Genomic DNA, 20,788 nt, shown 5'->3' with positions numbered 1-20,788 from the left:
CCTGTCCCGACTATGGAAAAGCAAAAAGAGTCCTTTCAATAAACAGCTAAATCTTGCCCAAAACAGTTACGTTCCGCAAAAAAATATATATTCTTAAACAAAATAAAACTAATTAAAAGTTACATCCCGCCAAAAACATTTACATCTCACCAAAACAACTTGTGTCTAGCCAAAAACGGTTAACACGAAAAAAAAAAAATCCCACCTAAAATAATTATTTTCAGATAAAAAAGTTCATTTTCTTTTTATTTTATTTTTAAATTTTCAGGTAAAGTTCACCACAAAAACTAACTTCCTCTCACCGCCATTATCTTCAAAAGCAGCAGCAGCAGCTGGGTTTAGAAATAAACAAAAAATGCACTTTAAAACTTTAAATCCCACACAAGCAGCATAACATTATTTTTCTTCCCCGTTAGCCTACAATTCTATAACAAAACCAGACTTGATTATATCTACGTGAGCAACAATTTATTACACCGGCTGACAAAATTATTCTTATAGACTAGGCTAGCCGCCTCTGAATTTGAAAACGCCTGGGTTAATTTGAATATAAGAATTTTCGTATTAACTTATTATATTGTAATTAGCGAAACATATTTATCATTTTTCAGTTTAACGTAGACGAGTTTTATTTAATTTGCATGTGAAACCTTATGTCAGTTGCATATGATCATTTATATATGAGAATGTAGAGTGATTAAGGTGTTGAAGCGTAAGAAAATGAGAGCCTAGGCTCTACATCACTTGTTCCGGAAGTGTTCGAACGTCAGCAGTTGTGAGTCGTGTGTGAACCGTTTTTCAGTCATAAATAGTTGGGGGGGGGGGGGGGGGGTTGGCGGGTGGATGGAATGGTCTTTGGGTCTTTGTTTGGAGGACGGGCTGTTGTTAGGCCTTAACAACTCCTCCAGAGCTTGATAGGCCTTAATAACCCTCCAGAGGTTGAAAGGTCTTAATAACCCTCCAGAGGTCAACAGGCCTTAATAACCCTCCAGAGGTTGAAAGGTCTTAATAACCCTCCAGAGGTTGATAGGCCTTAATAACCCTCCAGAAGTTGATAGACCTTAATAACCCTCCAGAGGTTGAAAGGTCTTAATAACCCTCCAGAGGTCAACAGGCCTTAATAACCCTCCAGAGGTTGATAGGCCTTAATAACCCTCCAGAGGTTGATAGGTCTTAATAACCCTACAGAGGTTGATAGGCCTTAATAACCCTCCAGAGGTCAACAGGCCTTAATAACCCTCCAGAAGTCGACAGGCCTTAATAACCCTCCAGAGGTTGATAGGTCTTAATAACCCTATAGGGATTGACACCCCTTAATAAAGACTAACAAAAGTTAATCCCACCAGTTATGAACCTCCCATGCAAAAAGAGATTACGTAGGCTTAATTTACGTTCTCTAGAAAGATGTAATGACCAGCCCAGACATCAGAGAGTGAAGAAACGACTATAGGAACTAGTATATGGAACCTTAGTAGTCACCATTTAGATTACTCAGTTCAAGTTCAAGTATGTTTATTGAGACAAGAAAGAAATGCATCTCAAAGGGATAGAGTAGCTTAGGCTATTTCTACCCTCAATCGCAGTTCAGTTCCGGTCACTGAATCCAAGGAATCTTATAATAATATAATCTTATAAGAGGAAAGCGCCAAGCCAATACGACTATATAGCACTGGGAAGGGGTCACGATAAGAATTTGGGATGGGACGTAATTAGAGAGCTTAAGAAAGCAAAACTTACAGTCTTTAGAAAGATGAAGAATAAGGGGTAACATTTTTATTTTTATTTATATATTTAGTTATTTTATTTATATATACAAGAGTTCATACATTCTTGTACAACACGCGTAGCGTTTCGGGGCAAGTCCTTAATCTTAAGAATCGTTTAACAATCAGGTGCCCATTCACTGCTGGGTGAACAGAGGCGGGCAGTTAAGGATTGGCGCCTAGTCAATCCTCCCCCTGCCAGGATACGAACCCAGGGCCACATTGCTTGCGAAGTGCAGGGCGAGTGTTTTACCACTGCGCCACGGAGACTTCAACATTAATAAAGTAAGCAAATAGATAACGGAGCATAACAAAGAGGTCATTAACAAGTTGATTAATCAACGCAAAACAGAACAAGGAACATTTGATACAAATTACAACAAGTTTAGATTTAGGAAAGCATGTAATTTAGACTTTATAATGATTTAGATTTAGGAAAGCTGTAATTTAGACTTTATCAAGGTCCTCTCTCCCCCAAAGGTCTCAGTATTGACCTTTCCCGGGAAGCAGTCCCCCTACAACAGTTCCCTAACTCCCGGGTACCTATTTACTGCCGGGTGAACAGATGCATTAGGTGAAAGGAAGCGTGCCTAAACCATTTCTGTCACGCCGGGAAATCGAATCCGATAATCCCTGAATGTAAATGAAAAACGAAGCCAAACAGTATTACAAGACCAATAGGTGTTCTGCAGTTTCTTTTCCTCTCATGTAACGATGCCCAACTACCCAGACCTTCGGGGATTGAACCCGGACCCGTAAGTACAGAGTCCGCCGGGGTTCTGTCCAATACTAATGTAAGAACGTAACAGCAAAATAATTACCATAGTTTCCCATTAAACCCACAAGAAAATGGCCACTATAATTACGATAATTATAGTGAGAATACAAATAGTTTATGAAAGTGTAAGTGCATATTAAAAGCAAACGTAAAATACTCTACAGAGAAAAAAAAATTAAAATAAATCATTTAATGAACTACACAGATTTACATAAAATAGTTAATTAACTACTTTTTCCTTCAATAAAGTTGTAAATAAAGCTGTTAAGAGAGTGAGACGACATTGTACACACACACAGCAGGAGAAAGTCTAGTATCATACACATGCTTCGGTTCTGTGTACACTAACGGGTGTACAGTAGACAAAACTTGTATATTATCTTTGTTTATATATATATATATATATATATATATATATATATATATATATATATATATATATATATATATATATATATATATATATATAATGAGTGTGAAAGAAAGTCACAACCCACAATCACGCAGAAATGACTTTAGGGAAAGAAACAATAGAGCCGAACACCTTCCCCCCCCCCCCCACACACACAACACCCCCCACACACACACACACAACACCCCCCACACACACACACACACAACCCCCCCCCCCCACAAACACACACAACCCCCCCCCCCACACACACACACACACAACCCCCCCCCCACACACACACACACACACACCACACATACCTGTTGATTGACGGTTGAGAGGCGGGACCAAAGAGCCAGAGCTCAACCCCCGCAAACACAACTCGGTGAGTACAACTAGGTGAGTACACACACAACCCCCCCCCACACACACACACAACCCCCCCCCCACACACACACACACACAACCCCCCCCCCCCACACACACAGACACACAACCCCCCCCCCCCACACACACACAACCCCCCCCCACACACACACACACAACCCCCCCCCCACACACACACACACACACACACACACACACACACACACACACACACACACACACACACACACTACTCACCACCTGGAGACGCCGGCTCTTACCACCAGGGGTCACAACACCAAACTGGACACAACATCTCACCTCAACAATGATCTCCGTCGGCCACAACCAACAGTAATATTGTGTCAGCCGAGTGTTCTAAACCTCTTCATTGGGGAATCGAACCCTTTTAAAAAAAAATAGGTCAAAGATATCTCAAGTCATTGGCTGTAATTCCTAAATAATATTTCCCAACTTTGACCTTTAACTACTGGTTGATATCGTGTTAAAATGGATATCAAAAAGGGGGGTTTAAATTAACGTCATTTTGATGGAAGGGTTTTTCTTCTCCATATATAGGAACGGCACTGTGGAGCGGCACCTCCTCCTCCTCTCACTGCCGAAGCGCTACTGACTGGAGGATCCACTTGGGTGGTGTTATTGACCTCAAACCATCGCGCTCTCGGCTAAATGACTCCCTAATGCCTCATAGTCTCGTTATAAGGGCTTAATTAACCATTTCAACTCATTCAAATCCGAGGATAATTTATCGTTTGGGCGCGTGTTGCAAGCGAGGGCAGTTGGCAATAGCATTCATGGACTTTCACAGTCGAGAGAGCCGAAGATCTAGAATGAGGAAGAATCAGACATACACACACACACACTTTCCCGTCTACAAGTACCGCTACACCGCTGCCACGTCATCTAATTATTAGGTCTAAATTATTGTCTAAACTCTTATAACGAGACGTGTATCAATTCATCAGAATCAACTTGTTTGTTTTTTTGGGGAGTGATTGGTTATTTAAGGAACTAAAAGATCCTTTTAGTGTTGAGTAATGCATCTAAGATGTTGTTTTTATGGTAATTGGCAGCATCGCATGGAGAGGCGCGATGCGGCACCTGATTCGTCCTTGAGGAAGCGCCAAATGTGGGTCACTCGTGACGTCACGCGGCGGGAGACTTGAATTAGGCGGCAGATAGTGATCTCAATCAACTCCAAACTGATCAAAGTATTTGACTGTGATCACCGATATGCTAGTTAGCGCAAAGAAAATGCCTACCATGACAGTTTAACGGCCAGGTTTGGAATATTTTGCTGCTCTCCAAACCAGGGTCGGAAAGAATGTAGGTCAAGAAGTCCCCTATATTACCTCTGAACCTTCTCCCAGATGAGTATAATAGGGAAAGGTAAGAGGCGCAGAGGAAGTTCCTTCTCGTTAGCCCACACTTCTGAATCACTCCTTCCCTACCAGGAAAACATATATATATATATAAGTCCTCCCTAAATTATTCCTTCGATATGGGATTTAACCTTAACCAAAACATACCACGAGATAACCGTTGGAGCATGCAAAAAACATACAAACACAGGCAGGAGAATCATCAAGTATTCCGCTCATATACAACACGAGAACGCAACTTTCTCCACTAAAATGTCCGTCAGAACTTCTGACTCAGGCCTCCGCTGCTTCCGCTTGCAGTGTAACGCAATTAGCAACATAAATTACACGAGTTTCTCCCTTGTACAACGTTACGGTGTTTCCGATGTAATTCTATGTTGATAGAAAACGAGAGAAAGTTCAAAACTTTATGGAATTATAAAATGGAACAACATAGTTTATGAATTTCAATTAGGAATGTGCTGGTGGATTACAATTATTAATATATGGTTTGAAGGAATTTAAGGTGAGGGGTACAGGAGTGGATGGTGTAATTGGTTGATGAGAAAGATGTTGAAGGGGGTTACATAAAGATGTGGGCGTTTGAAGACTTCCTTCAGGAAGTCCCAGACTCTACAGGCTTCCTTCAGGGAGCCCCAGAATCTACAGACTTCCTTCAGGGAGTCCCAGAATCTACAGACTTCCTTCAGGAAGTTAGAGAATTTCTCAGGGCTGGAGGTCAGGTCTCTTATCATAATCCTTATCAGGGACTGGTCGATTCGTACGTAACAGTTTCGGATAACATCAGTTCGGTACACAAATACCCAGGGGTCAGATTCACGAAGCAGTTACGCAAGCACTTACGAAAGTATACATCTTTCCTCAACCTTTAACAGCTTTAGTTACATCTACTAAACAGTTTACACGCATGAAAAGTTTTCAATCAACTGTTGTTATTGTTATAAACAGCCTCCTGGCTCTTCGAGGCTCATTAACTGTTTAATAATTATAAACAAAGCCGACAAAAATTTACAAAAGATGTACAGGGGCCAGATTCACGGAGCAGTTACGCAAGCACTTACGAACGTGTGCATCTTTCCTCAATCTTTGACGGCTTTGGTTACATTTATTAAACAGTTTACAAGCATGAAAACTTGCCAATCAACTGTTGTTATTGTTATAAACAGCCTCCTGGTGCTGTGGAGCTCATTAACTGTTTAATAATTGTAAACAAAGCTGCCAAAGATTGAGAAAAGATGGAGAGGTTCGTAAGTGCTTGCGTAACTGCTTCGTGAATCTGGCCCCAGGTTCGTAAGTGCTTGAGTAACTGCTTCGTGAATCTGGCCCCCAGGTTCGTAAGTGCTTGAGTAACTGCTTCGTGAATCTGGCCCCCAGGTTCGTAAGTGCTTGAGTAACTGCTTCGTGAATCTGGCCCCCAGGTTCGTAAGTGCTTGCGTAACTGCTTCGTGAATCTGGCCCCAGGTTCGTAAGTGCTTGCGTAACTGCTTCGTGAATCTGGCCCCAGGTTCGTAAGTGCTTGCGTAACTGCTTCGTGAATCTGGCCCAGCTCATCCGCAGACAATTTTGTATACACGAACCTTTGCGTATATTCATGTGCGCTGGCTTGTGTTCGCTGCTGTTCTCGTCTTCCCAAACCATGAAATAACCAAAAACAAATTAATAGAAATTAATAATAAGTTAAGAATATGAATAAATAGATGGCACATGATTATATAATTAGCTCATGTCTTCAAATAATATGTAAGTTAGGTTCTTGAAAAGAAGGTAGTGATTTAATTGTATAATTCTTTGTAAATTTCTGGTATAAATCTCTGGTGAGCCCTCACTTGGATTACTGTAAAAAAGTAATTGCAGAACTCAAGTTACCAAACACACACCGAAACTACGACGTTGGTACAACGTTCGAACAAGTTTTAACACCTCCTAACCAGTTATAACAACCAATATAGCAAGTTGTAACAACGTTCTAATACGTCATAAATACGTTAAGCCAAGATGTAACAACTTTATTACAAGTTGTAACAAGCGGAAAATAGAGACAGTTACGGTTTGTGTTTCCAGGGAAGTTACCTAATACCAAGACGGTATAAAACCATAAGCTACGACGGGACTTGTAGATCAATACATTCGCAAGTGATAATAATAATAATACAGCTGATGCCATCTATCTGCAGAAAAGAACACTATCAACAGGCCAACAGTATAGCCATAAGATACAGCATATGCCATCTGTTGCCACCAAATTACACTATCAACAGACCAAACCAGCGAAATACAGCTGGCGCCATCTGTTAGCGCGACATTGCATTATCAATAGCCGAACAGCAGCCTATAAGGCGGGTTCTTATGCTAAAGTAAAAATTCCCGCGCTAGTATGTCATTGGTAGAAATTCTTTGTTGACATTGACCACAGCCAATCACAGGATCAGGCAGAGTTGCCACGTACTTGATAAATCATCTTTGTTCAGCACACCAGCCCTGCTTATGACATTCAGCTTCAACTTTAATCTGTCTAAAAAGTGAATTGTTAATTATTTAAAAGTGTTAATAAAATTATAATTAAATGTTGCAGAATATAACAGATGTTATAGAAAAATTGCCTGGCTACCTAACTAGTGACGTCATGAATGGGTGATGCCTCAATTAAGTACCATCGGTGGGACAATGCTCCGCCCTCTTATTGGACTAAATTATTCAGTTAGATGGAAATTCCTGTCAAGTACAAAACAAAGAGGTTGTTGTACAAAAGGACGTATTTCTTGGTTAGCATTTCATTTATAGAAAGTATGTTGACATTCCCTGCAACAGCCAATCACAGGAAGGTATTTGGAAGAAGCTCCGCCTCCTAACTGACGTCATCAGGGGCACCGATCTATCTGATGGCGTTCTGTTTCATCTCTAATACATCTAAAAATATGCATTTTTCGATCGCTATGATAATTAAAAATATAAAATATAAAAGTTGTTACACAAATAATCACGTAGAATTAATACGTGATGAATAATAATATGACAATGTAGACACTTTATATCCACAAATGAAAATGTAACAATTTCATGTTAATCAAACAATTTCTCCGTGTCTCAGTCTCCGTGGTGCAGTGGTAAGACACTCGCCTGGCGTTCCGCGAGCGCTATGTCCTGGGTTCGTATCCTGGCCGGGGAGGATTTACTGGGCGCAAATCCTTAACTGTAGCCTCTGTTTAACGCAACAGTAAAATGTGTACTTGGTTGTAACAAGGATTCTTCGCGGCGGGGATCGTATTCCAGGGACCTGCCCGAAACGCTACGCGTACTAGTGGCTCTACAACCATGTAACAACTCTTGTTCAAGTTCAAGTTCAAGTATGTTTATTGAGATAAGCAATAAATACATCTCAAAGGGATAGAGTAGCTTAGGCTATTTCTACCCCCCTCTACTTCAAGTCCCTCAAGGGGCGCACAAATTCAGTGAGTACAAATAGACATATAACAGTACAAGAAACCCATTTAACATTGCATACAGCAAGTACAGCATATAATTGTTACATTCTTGGGGCATTATTATTTATCATTATTATTATTATCATAAAAATTATCAGACGTATATCATGCTATTCATTAACAAGAAAGTTAAAGTAACTTAAGAAATTTCCAGTTTTCTTTTTCTTTCGTGGTTATACTTTGTCATATAATTGCTTATAGTGATTATATAAATACTGAACACATATTTTACTGCATTACACCTTTGCAATAATCCTCAAATTATGCTACAATGTATCTATTGATAACCCTCAAATTTTACTTTAATTTACCTTTGTCAAATTTTCTTACAATGTACCTGTTAACATTTCTAATTTTTTGATAGAAATGACCTACATAAAATTATCTGTTAGATTAGGTCGGGGCCGATTCACGAAAGCACTTACGCAAGTACTTTTGAACCTGTACATCTTTTCTCAATCTTTGACGGCGTTGTTTACAATTATTAAACAGTTAATGAACTCCGAAGCACCAGGAGGCTGTTTATAATAATAACAACAGTTGAATGGGAAGTTTTCATCCTTGTAAAGGTTTTAATAAATGTAACCAAAGCCGTCAAAGATTGAGGAAAGATGTACACGTTCGTAATTGCTTTCGTGAATGGCCCGAAACGCTACGCGAGCTAGTGGCTTTACAAGAATGTAAAAACATCACTGCTATGTACTTCCATAAACCCAATGTATCTTCTTGTATATATAAAATAAAATAAAATAAAGTATTGGGTATATATGTGTTGTTGTTGTGTTGATTTAGGGGCGACGACGATCGTGGGAGGGTATATATGTGTGGGATCCGTCTTGTGTTCTAAGTGACAAGTGTCCGTAATCTCTCATAATTGTGCTCATGACAATCTCTCGTAATTGTGCTTATAATAATAATATCTCTTAATTGTGCTCATAATAATAATCTCTCGTAATTGTACTCTCATAAACCTAATATACCTTCTTGTATATATAAATAAATAAAATTAAAAAATATATAATACAAAAATGTTTAGGCTCGTCGCCCCGGGTCAACACTGCTGTTGTTTACATCTCAGATTTCCCGGTATTTTGGTCATTAACACCTCATTAATAACCCAAAGGCCCTGATTTTCACCCCAGGATTGGAAGAAATTTCTGATTTTCACCCCAGGATTGAAAGAAAGGGTATAACATATAGATATATACGGATATCTTTAAGTTATATCTCTTAAATATCACACTTGAGTTAGTGGGACACGTGTGTGTCTGTGTATTCGCCTAGTTGTACTCTCCTAGCTGTGCTTGCGGAGGGTTGAGCTCTCCCTCTTTGGGCCCGCCTCTCAACTATCAATCAATCAACTGATTTTTTCATACACACACATTCCCAGGAAGCAGAGCATAGCAGCTGTCTTAACTCCCAGGTACCTATTTACTGCTACGTAAACAGGGGCATTAGGGTGAAAGAAACTCTGCCCATTTGTTTCTGCCTCCCCCGGGGATCGAACCCAGACCCTTAGGACTACGATTCCCGAGCGCTGTCCACTCAGCCATCAGGTTCCCTGCTGGTTTTGTGTGTGTGTACTCACCTAATTACTCGCCTAATTGTGCTTGCGGGGGTTGAGCTCTGGTTCTTTGGTCCCGCCTCTCAACTGCGCGTGTGTGGACATACATACATAAAGTCATACATGCTAGGGCATGCGTGTATAAGCCTTGTTTAGCTAAAAAATAAATTTTGGGGTTCAATCCCGGATTGAATGGGGGTTATCAAGGCCATTATGTGCCCCGGTAACCCCCCCTTCCACTACTGCCCACAGCACAGGTATGGGGTGCATAATATAGGAGCTAAACTACTATACAAGAGGGTTTTAACAAAGCTCATTTTCTGATTGTCATAACTGTGTATATTGCTCAGTTAGGATGTATTAGCATAAGCTTGGTTACATTCAGGGTCTCGGGAGTACAGTCAGGTTCATTCTCGACTCACAATCGGGAATTCTTGCTCCGAATCCCCTATTCACCCACCAGTATAATAGGTACCCAGGAGTTGATCACCTTTTTGTAGTGTAATCCTGAGAAGGTTTTAGTAATTTAACCTTCGGGGACCTCAGTATAAGCCAAATATGTATAATGTATATGTACAGTGTTGCCTGTTTGCCGACACAATGAATCATTATTATTATTAATTATTGGGTTTGTATAAGGTTAGGTAGGCTTTAAAATCCATTGGCGAACCATCTTGAGAATGTGGGCCTCAAGGCCTTTAGAGGGATTTAGAGGGCCTCAAGTTATGTCAATCAATCTGTGTTACTATTGCTCTTCAAAAAATATATCCTCTCAGATACTAACCTAACCTATCCTACTCTATTCTATTCTGACCTTACCTTACCTCATCTCACTTTTTCTATCCTAAAGTAATCTATCCTAGCTTAACCTAATGTATCAAAACCTATCCTTAATTTACTTAATCTAATCTAATCTAACGTAACATAAAAGAAAATCTAACCTAACCGATAATAGAGCCCCTCTGGGGTCCTTCCAGAAAATGGCTTTCATTACATTCAACGCTGGTTTTCTCTGGGATCTTTTTGAATTTCATTGCCAGGTGGCACTGCCTAGTTACAGTGATCAAAATATGAGTGTTCTTCAACCCTATTAGACAGGTACCTATATTGATCTGATATAGGCCATGAAGTATAAAAGATGGTTTGACAATGGTTTTTAAACTTACCTCGCCTAACCCACCATAGCTTAACCCAGGGTTCGGTCAAGTCATACACAGCCATTTCATCACAGCTCATTTTGTGATTGTATGAACATTATTTGTTATGTTTGGCTGTGTTAGCTTAGCTCAGGTTCAGTGAGGTTAGGTAGTTTTTTAAACTACCTGTCGGTGTTGGTGACCTGTCTTAGATATGATGTGAGTTGTATCTGCCTATTTGAACCCAATCTTCCCTAACAATCTAACCTCACCTAACCTTTAAATACATACAATGTGGTACAGTACAGTAATATTAGCTTGGAATTAATGATAATTATTTTTTTTAGGTTAGGCATTGCACATTGTAATTGGCCATGAAGTTCATAGTGGAGCATATCAGCAAAGGAGGTGGCCGTATTGGGAGGCTGACGGGTCTCCGCAGTCAGCCCAGTGTTGTCCACGAGACTCCCCTCACACTCATATCCACAGTCGGTGGCAGTGCACCCCATCTTACCCAGGTCAGGAGGAACGCGCTTGAAACACCGTTTAGAAACTCTTGTGGAAATGTTACTGTTCAATTGAAAGATTTAGAAACGTGTGATTATTATCAGGTTTCATAAATCGTTGATATTTTTGAAAGGTAAAAGCTATTCACACTCATAAATACATTTAATAAGTAATGGTAATGTCTTCTTACAGACATAATAACATAGGATAAAAACCCACACTTGTGTATATGTGAAATTTACATCATAAGGAATTTACACCAAGTCTTTCACACTCTCCTGAGTGCTTTATCAAGGTCTGAGTAAGTGATTAGGACCAAACTTACATCTCAATATACAGTATAACTGACGTGTCAATGTCTAATCACACACTCAGACCTTGACAAAGCACTCAGGAAAGTGCGAAAGACTTGGTATAAATTCTTTACATAAATTTTCCAAATACTGTACACAAGTATGGGTTTTTATCTTAATACATTTAATGTTGAATATCTAATGACTATATATTTGAAATTAAAGTGTACCTGGATTGTACCTGGATGGGGTTCAGGGAGTTGTTCTACTCCCCTAGCCCGGCCCAGGCCCAAGCTTGACTTGAGATTATGGTGTGTTATAAGGGGCCCCAAGTTTCTGTTTTGTGTTTTGATAAGAGAAAAAAAAAGAGTGTAATTGTGTTTATGAACAAATCCACAAGGGCCGTGACGAGGATTCGAACCTGCGTCCGGGAGCATCCCAGACACTGCCTTAATCACTGCTGATTAAGGCAGTGTCTGGGATGCTCCCGGACGCAGGTTCGAATCCTCGTCACGGCCCTTGTGGATTTGTTCATTTGATGCATCACGTTAGTGTGATTTCTGTGTGCGATTGTGTTTATCTCGTTTATCTCTACAGGACGTACTTCACCTCCTGGTGGATAAAGATGCACCCCTCTGTGTGCCCGCCCAACATTTTTGTGACCATGCTAAAGTTCTTCAGAGCTATAAGAAAGGGGTTGCTCACTTTTCTGCACTTCAGGTAAGTGTTCAGAATGAAAGGAGAGCAAACTCGTCAACATTAGTGAGAATAGGATCTAATACAATTGACTTCGTTCTAGACACCCAAACGGTGATCCCTGGCTCGATTCTTGGGCAGGACAGAAGTGATTTTGGATGTTTCCTTTCACCTTATGCCTCTGTTTACCTAGTAGTCAATTTGGTACCCAGGAGTTAGGCGCTATTGAGGAGTTTCATCCTGAGAAGGGTCAGTAATTTGACATATGGGAGACCTCTTAGATGTCCCCCCTTAGATAGCTTAGAGATCAGCATAAAATCAGGATGTACTTTCTTATCTTTAAAACATGTATAACATCCAAGAATTAAGGACACTTCAGAATGCCCCCAAAGTCAGCCCGGATAGCAATACTGTATACAGTCGAACCTTAGAAATAAGATTTATTTTATTACGGCAATTGAAAAAACTTTGACCATCTATTGCCCCCTTTCCCCCCATCCTCCCACCCCAAAAAAAAATTACACGAAGTGGCTATCCTGTGATAACGTGTTCCATGCAAGGTAGAGACACCGATGATGGCAGAATGCCCTCGGTATTAGTGTGGGTAGGTTGCCTGCATTTAGTCTACTTATAAGCTCATGTTAGGGTAAATTTGCGGGTTCTTGGTAACTTCAGCTAGTTTTGTTTGCAAGTTGAGTAAAATTGCTTTTAATAATTTATTTGAAAACCATATGTTATGGATTGAAGTAAATGTTTATCTGTAAATATATGCAGTACAACACTTTAGTTTGTAGAATCAATGCTGTACATACAATTTATTGTGCTGTTTTACAATATACTACATCATTCAGACATTCTTATTGTGCAGTTCTGTACTCTACAGATACTGTATATAATTTAAAACTAAATATTGAAACTATGATTCGTAGTGTGTGCGCCTGAGTCAAGTTCAGGGTCACTGATTTGATTCCATCATTTGACCTCAATATTTATTTATAGGCTCATTACATTCTTGTGCGTGATTTAATGTGTATAGGAATTCATTCTTGCATTGAAAAAGGTGGGTATAGGCTGCACTAGAAATTTTGTACGAATGTGTTTGATTTTCCTGGATGATCTTTCAGTGGTTCTGTGAACTATTGAGACACCCTCCAGAATGAAGCATTTCATTACACTGAATGGTGGATTTTTTATATCTTTTTAATCAGGGTCACAGTGTGTGCGTAACTGTTCAAGATGCCGGCAAAGCAACACCTAGTGGCTATAACGACAAAAAGGGTGTCTCTCTCTGGACGTATGGTGGTAGACGAATCATCACGACAGACGAGTGAGTCATTTTCTTAATGTTTCTGGATGGGACTCCTCGGAAGCCCTCAAGGCTGTACTCTGGCTTCACCAAGCATTTAGCCCAACACACCAGGCTTCAGAGACCCAACTGTTGCCTACCAGGAGCTATGGCCAAAACCTGGCTCCCTCTACAAGGTGAAGGGGGGAAGCAAGGGATTGAAGATACAAAAAAAATATATATATACCAGAAAGCATAGGTGCAATAAGCAATTGCCTAAAGAAAAGGAGGTACCCAGAGGGGAACAATGCAGGTGCATTTTCTGGTCTCTGTTTGTGGCTTGAATATGCTTTCCCCCTGCCCTTTCCACCTGCACTTATGCCCTCTCGCCTGTTCATTTTCTTTAGGCAAGGGCAGCATTACTGTTATCCGTAGACTGGAAGGAATTGGCATCAATTTTCAGGTCTTTCTCAGGGGTCCTTTCCTTTAGAGCTGCCTACAGTGCCTCGTTTGCTCGTGCTGTGCTTATGCCGGGGCTTGGCGGCTGGAGAGACATGTCCAGGTGCCCTTTTTGATTCTCGAATGCCTGGGTGTTTTGTGCACAGTCTCAGAGTTTCTTTGGTTTACCTTTCCCCCTTTCTACCTTTTCCCTCTGATGACACGGGCCCTGCTCAGCCGCCATCTCCTTTCTTTATTCTGAACCTATTTGGGGGTTCTGGACCTCAGCTTGGGTCTCATCCCAAGTTCCCACCATGATGGTGAGAGGCAATGGACTTCTTACCAGTGGAAGACATACAAAATTGTGCTGAGATTGTGGTGATTTGATGGGGATTTGGCTTTTCTGTATCCTATGGGGCTTTACTCTCCGTCTTCATTTGAATTACGGGTATGCCCAAGTGGTTGAACCTGGATTGTACCTGGATGGGGTTCTCTTCTACTTCCCAAGCCTGGCCTGGGACCAGGTTTGACTTGTGAGAGCTTGGTTTAGTGGAGTTTGGCTCACTCTTATACCCTGTGGGGCTAAACTCTTGAAGGTAGCCTTGTTTTTGGCTTCTCTAGATTTAGTCCTTTTCTAGTGGGCACACAGTAGCTCCCCGTCCCTTTCTTGTCTCTTTCCTTCCCGGGGGATTGGTGGGCTGTGCACGGGTGGCTCCAGAGTGAGGTTACGGGCTGGCATAGACTTCTGGTGACCCGGACTTCCTTCTGTCGGCAGCCAAGTGCATTAAAATATGGATGGTTGGTCCGTAACACCTATCATTTGCCGTATTTTTCTTTGGGTCCCTCATTTTCCTTAAGCATTGACTTGTTTGGTTGTGTCCGTGCTCTCTAATACTGTATATATTATCCCAGTTTTTGTGGTTGATTTCTAGTCCCCATACTTCAGAAGGTGTGTGCCCAAGTTTGATCTTGCCTTACGGCAGGTGACAAATCGGTCACCAAGGCCTGATGTGTGAAGCTAAGGTGTGGTAAGAGTAGAATAAAGCTCTTCAAGCTACTGGAGGCTCATTAAAAAATAATATTTCATTACACTTAAATTTCTCTACCACGAGAGCAGGCTACAGTTATTAGCGAAATGTAAAGAGGCTCATAGAAGCTCTCCCCTTTTACATATACAGTATACAGATGCACTAGTAACCCAACCCATACATGAAACAAAAGTGACAATGTTTCAGTCTTGATGACTTAATAAGGGTACAGGATAGACTGAAACATCATCACAATACTGTACTTCATGTGTGTGTTGGTTGGGTCATTTGTGTCACCCACATTATCGTGATGTATGTGTGTATGTATTTGTTATTGTGACTGATTGTCTCCGCACATAGGTACATGGAGCTGGTAGAGGCAATGCAGCCAGACTGGTATGAGGCCCTCAGTGATGCTGACACAGACATGAAGTCATCTAAGAAGAGAATATCAAAGTCATCCACAAAAACCTTGGTGTTCCTCAATCAGTGCATAGCTCGACACAAGGCCTCCCAAGTATGGGTCCGAGATGATGTGCCTCTCGGTATTTGTTCTGTTTGATACGTCGTAATGTTGGCTCAGACTTCCTGCTTATTTTAACATTTTATACAATATAGTTTTCATTAATTAGATAACCCACTTGGTGTGAGGTCCAGGACATGATGAGTGGTCCAGGACATGGTGAAGGGGGGTCCAGGACATGATGAGTGGTCCAGGACATGGTGAAGGGGGGTCCAGGACATGGTGAAGGGGGGTCCAGGACATGATGAGTGGTCCAGGACATGATGAGGGGGGACCAGGACATGATTAGGGGGTCCAGAACATGATTAGGGGGTCCAGGACATGATTAGGGGGTCCAGAACATGATATGGGGCATGACTAGATAAGGGTCCAGGATAGACTGTCGCCCAGTATGCGAACTACCGAACTTGCCTAAAGTAGGTCTTTAGGAAATGTGCCTTTGCATTTCCTAAAGTAGGTCTTTAGGAAATGTGCCTTTAGAGAAACATGCCTTTGTCACATTTTTCTCCTAGCCTTCTTAGGGTGGGCGGTAGAGCGACGGTCTCGCTTCATGCAGGGAGGCGTTCAATCACTGACCATCCAAGCTGCTGGGCACCATTCCTTTCCCCTCGTCCCATCCAAAATCTTTATCCTGATCCTTTCCAAGTGCTATATAGTTGTAATGGCTTAGCACTTTCTCATGATAGTTCTCTTCCCTTAGCCTTCTGGTATTGAGTGGAGTTTTGTAAATGACCCATATGACTATTTTCATGGTTCCCACTAATGCCATACCTAATATGTAGTCCTTCGAGCTATGGTATTTACCAGTGGATAGGATACCTGTACATTGTTATAACATTAAGCTCTATGTTGTAACTTACATGAAAGAACATGGTAATAGGGCAGTTGCACTTTAAAATCACTTTCAATAAATATACGATGAAACATATGCAGTTATATTTTCCACAAAATGTCCTCAGAAAATAGGGGGTGTGTCTTCAGTGAAGGTGTGTGGAATATACCAGTAATATAGGGAGGGTTGAGCTGATCGCGTGTGGAGGTGGAGGGCATTTGTGACTGAACACACACACAACTAATACGTTTCGTTGTATGCGTGTTTGGTGCATATGGCTCGATTAACAATGTGTTAATCCCAGACTCGCAATTTAAATTATTTTTCCAATCAATGTTCACAGAAACTAAAGGAATCAGCATTATTTGTGCCCCTCCTTGGAGGCCACAGTGAAGACGAGAGAACTGGCTGGTCTAAATCCCTAGTCAGTGGCAGCGTGGACGGGTCCACTGTTTCGGGTTATACAATGCTTGGCCTTCATACCAACGGGCCAAAAGTGGAGAAGCTTGAACCCACGACCATTCACAATCTCGTTAAGGCGTCTCTGGTGAGTACAATACAGTATTCGCAACAGAATTTGATATTGATATCCGTTACTTTTAATGTTCTATATGGTAAATGTTACTTTTAAAATGGGTGTTATTCAGATATAAAATTGCCATTTAAAAGTTTGGAGACACTCTGTAATGTCAATGCAGTAGGTCATTTGAACTGTTCGGGATCCTCGATCCTCTCATCAAAATATGATTGTTGTCTTATGGACTAGCAGAATGACCTTCTCGGGAATGTATTTTCCATATACCTTACTGTGCTGTACAAGTAATTCAAAGTCCCATTTTTTTATGTATAGAAAAGGTAGACACTGGAAGCTCCGTAGAAGTTTATTTGTATGTCATATGTTCATTTAAAAGCTTTTGTAAAGTGTAAGGCAAAAAATCAGCCACAGTAACGAATCTGAAACCAATAACCCAATCCACACACACGTAATTAAATGAAATTGATGGTCACATACGTAATTTCACGTGTGTGTGTGTGTGTGTTAGGTTGAGCTATTACTCAGTGGTGATGTTAATCATTATATTACATAAGAGCTTTCATTCTTGCTTAGTACATTGATTGGTTTTGATAATAATTATCAATTAATTTCCATGGTGAGCAGGATCCCTTGCCTCATGATCGTCCACGACAAGCAGCAGGGATGTGGAACCCGCTCACTGTCCTCAAGTTGGCCGAACTTGGAGTGGACATCTTTGACTCTACGTTCCCATTCCTTGTGACTGAAAGAAGAGGAGCTCTTACATTCCCATTTAGATTAAATAGGTTTGTTGTATTGCTTCTGTTTTGTTAGGCCACAAATATAGAGCAAAGCATTAATGCAGTGAGAGTATATTTAGGAACAAAGAGTAACGATAACTGAAAAAGACGTGTTGGCTGAAAGAAATGGCTCCTAGTTATGCCCTACCAAACTGAAACGTTTATTATTTAGCGTAGGCTTTAAAGTGTAAGGGTGCTCAACTTATAGTATATGTACCCCCCTCTTGTGTTCACATGTTCCAAGGTACCTCTTGTGTGTATACATTTAGAGCAACCTTAGAACATACATACACTGTACACTAGAGAAAGCTTGGAACATACATGTACTGTACATCAGAGCAACCTTGGAACATACATGTACTGTACATTAGAGCAAGCTTGGAACACGCCAGCACTAGAGACAGCACCAGTGGTCTGAGTACCTCAGTTTGAGTATCACCTGCTGAGTTTGATTCCATCAATTTCAGGTCTATTATATTACCCGTTAATATAGACTCCTGGGGCGAATATTGTAGGGAAAACAGGTGAGGGCAAGTTAGGGCACGTAAATATGTATATCGTAATTATGTCTTTATTTGGAAATCTCAGATGTGTTCTGCGGTGTAGAGTCTTTTAGCGAAAGTGGTCATGTGCAGGGTGTATCAAGGTATGCAGATGGTGGTCAGGTTTTATTTGTCGTGTTATTGAACATTCATATTCCATTCCTAACACAGCGGGGCAGCACAGATGCTCCGAGTTTTGAATTAAATTAAAAGCAAATTTTATACAGATGGTTTACTAATTAAGATCTTTTTATATTATTTCTGCAGAATGCGAACACATGCGGAGGTCTCTAAAAGAGATAATTTAGAACATCAAAACAAAAAACTGAAAGTATCTGGAGACGGCCCAAAGGCGAAGGGGGAAGAAGATATTTCAAAAAATAATGGGAAGCAGAACACAAACATTGAAGACGAAGAACACTCAAGTCCGTATGAAATCAGTCTGAAAGACAAAAGGTGAGTCACAAGTTGCGACTTTATTACTTGTTTGTTTTGAGGATTGAAGGAGAAATGTTTTTCTATATCTATACGAGTTCATTGATCGGGAAAAAATTGGGGAGTTTGGATTTGCAGTGTTTCCAAAAGGCACATGTACTTTACAAATGTAAAACCACCTGTACAATATTTCGTATCATCTTTCGGTACGTTTTTAAGTGTCATATTGCTCCAGAGCAGATTATTCCAGAATTTATATTCGTTATTATTTCAGCAATATATCTTTGACGAAGCCACTACTGGAGGGATGTGAATGTTATACTTGCAAGAATTTCACACGAGCTTACATCCATCATTTGACCATCGCAAATGAATTGCTCGCACCCGTCTTACTGATGATGTAAGTAGTAAATCTCACTTTTTGTTTTGGCTTCCATTGCAGACTCTAAAGTATTAATTCTCTCTCATCAGTGGAATTTCACATTAGTTCTAAAATTAGTTCCAAAGGGAACCGGTCGGCCGAGAGGACAGCACGCTGGACTTGTGATCCAGTGGTCCTGGGTTCGATCCCAGGCGTCGGCGAGAAACATTGGGCAGAGTTTCTTTCATCCTATGCCCCTGTTACCTAGTAGTAAAATAGGTACCTGGGTGTTAGTCAGCTGTCACGGGCTGCTTCCTGGGGGTGGAGGCCTGGTCGAGGACCGGGCTGCAGGGACACTAAAAAAAAGTCCCGAAATCATCTCAAGATAACCCCTTTTTGCTTGAATCATTATTACACTAGAATTATAATTGGATAACACTCATTTTTGGTCTCTCGTGGTCAGTCTTTTAAAATACCATAATAAGACATTCGTTATTCATTTTGCTTCCTACTTTTAAATACAATTTACTTTGTGTTACATTTCTTATTTCCTAGCTACATGGGGGTGTGCAGTAATAGGTTTTGTTTTCATTTTGAGCCTTTATACTCAAAGACATGTGTGGTAGTTAATAAATAACCTGGATACAAGATACTGTACATTGTACATGAGACAGAGTGCACCCAACATATTTCTATCATTTCACATGCAAAATGTGTATGTTTCATATATAAATTATTGGTCAATATTAAATTAAAAACCACAGTACAGTATGACGCTATTAAAAAAAAAAATGCAAAAGCATAGATTTACCCAAATTTACCGTCAATTTTGAAAATAAAACAGGTACAGTGACACCTCGGCTTACGAATGCCCCTCTTTATGAACTTTTCGGGTTACGAGCCCAATTTCTTCGTAAAATCCGAATCGGGTTACGCACTTTGCCTCGGTAAACGAAGTTTGTTGATACGCATATGGCCGACCTAGTGCGGGGTGGTACAGTAACCGCGCCTCGGTTTACCAGTGCCTCCTGCCTAGTGACAATCGCGCCTGAATTCTTTGTAAAGAATTTCAGTGTTTTTCAGATTTTTGGGTATTTGAACATAAAAGTTATTATTATATATCTTGTCACGGGTCCCAAGAAAGCCAGTGGTAAGGTTCAAGCCAAGAAAACACATGTGAGAATGACCATAGAGGAAAAACAAGCGATCTCTCGTAAACATGAAAATAGTACACGGTTTGTTGACAAGAGGCAGCTGAGGAAATGTCTTCAGGGAAGGAGGAGGCAATTATGAAATTTGCAACGGCCTACTACAGCTTGCATTGGGCGAGTCATTTCAACAAAAGTTTGCATTTCTTCCCACAGTTTACACCACTTCCTAATTGTTGAGGAAGGGACATTCTGTTGGTAGGTAGGTAGGATTTGGGTAGATTTGGGTAATTCTACATTTTTTGTTTTAGGTTGTATTTCATTAAAAACAAATAATAGTATTCAAACATAAGATTGTTTGTTCACATTTTACATTCATTGCCAATATTGCTGTCGGAAAAATATTTCATCTATCCGTTTAATTTTCATAATTGTTGGTCAGTTTGGGTAAATTTTTATAAATCTAAGTTTTAGTTTTTGATTGTATTTAATTGTAAAAT

The 20,788-nt window shown here is 40.5% G+C and overlaps 1 protein-coding gene across 4 annotated transcripts in view; it reads left to right on the top strand.

The window, feature by feature from the left end:
• The first annotated feature begins 9,230 nt into the window (after window positions 1–9,230).
• Window positions 9,231–20,788, top strand: part of LOC123770478 (queuine tRNA-ribosyltransferase accessory subunit 2) — a 49,577-nt gene continuing 38,019 nt past the window's right edge. For 2 of the 4 annotated variants that reach the window (XM_069301773.1, XM_045762367.2), the window contains exons 1-9: window positions 9,237–9,373; window positions 11,234–11,404; window positions 12,284–12,406; window positions 13,591–13,709; window positions 15,494–15,650; window positions 16,832–17,035; window positions 17,648–17,808; window positions 18,612–18,800; window positions 19,054–19,179. In XM_069301773.1, coding sequence (XP_069157874.1) covers window positions 11,261–11,404; window positions 12,284–12,406; window positions 13,591–13,709; window positions 15,494–15,650; window positions 16,832–17,035; window positions 17,648–17,808; window positions 18,612–18,800; window positions 19,054–19,179 — 1,223 coding nt within the window. In that variant the 5' untranslated portion in view covers window positions 9,237–9,373; window positions 11,234–11,260. Of the gene's footprint in view, window positions 9,374–9,450; window positions 9,610–11,233; window positions 11,405–12,283; window positions 12,407–13,590; window positions 13,710–15,493; window positions 15,651–16,831; window positions 17,036–17,647; window positions 17,809–18,611; window positions 18,801–19,053; window positions 19,180–20,788 lie in introns of those variants that run through there. The other 2 variants (XM_069301774.1, XM_069301775.1) reach the window with 2 other exon arrangements.

The sequence above is a fragment of the Procambarus clarkii genome, chromosome 46, assembly GCF_040958095.1.
Source record: "Procambarus clarkii isolate CNS0578487 chromosome 46, FALCON_Pclarkii_2.0, whole genome shotgun sequence".
Lineage (NCBI taxonomy): Eukaryota > Metazoa > Arthropoda > Malacostraca > Decapoda > Cambaridae > Procambarus > Procambarus clarkii.
This window is presented reverse-complemented; position numbering and strand designations above follow the sequence as displayed.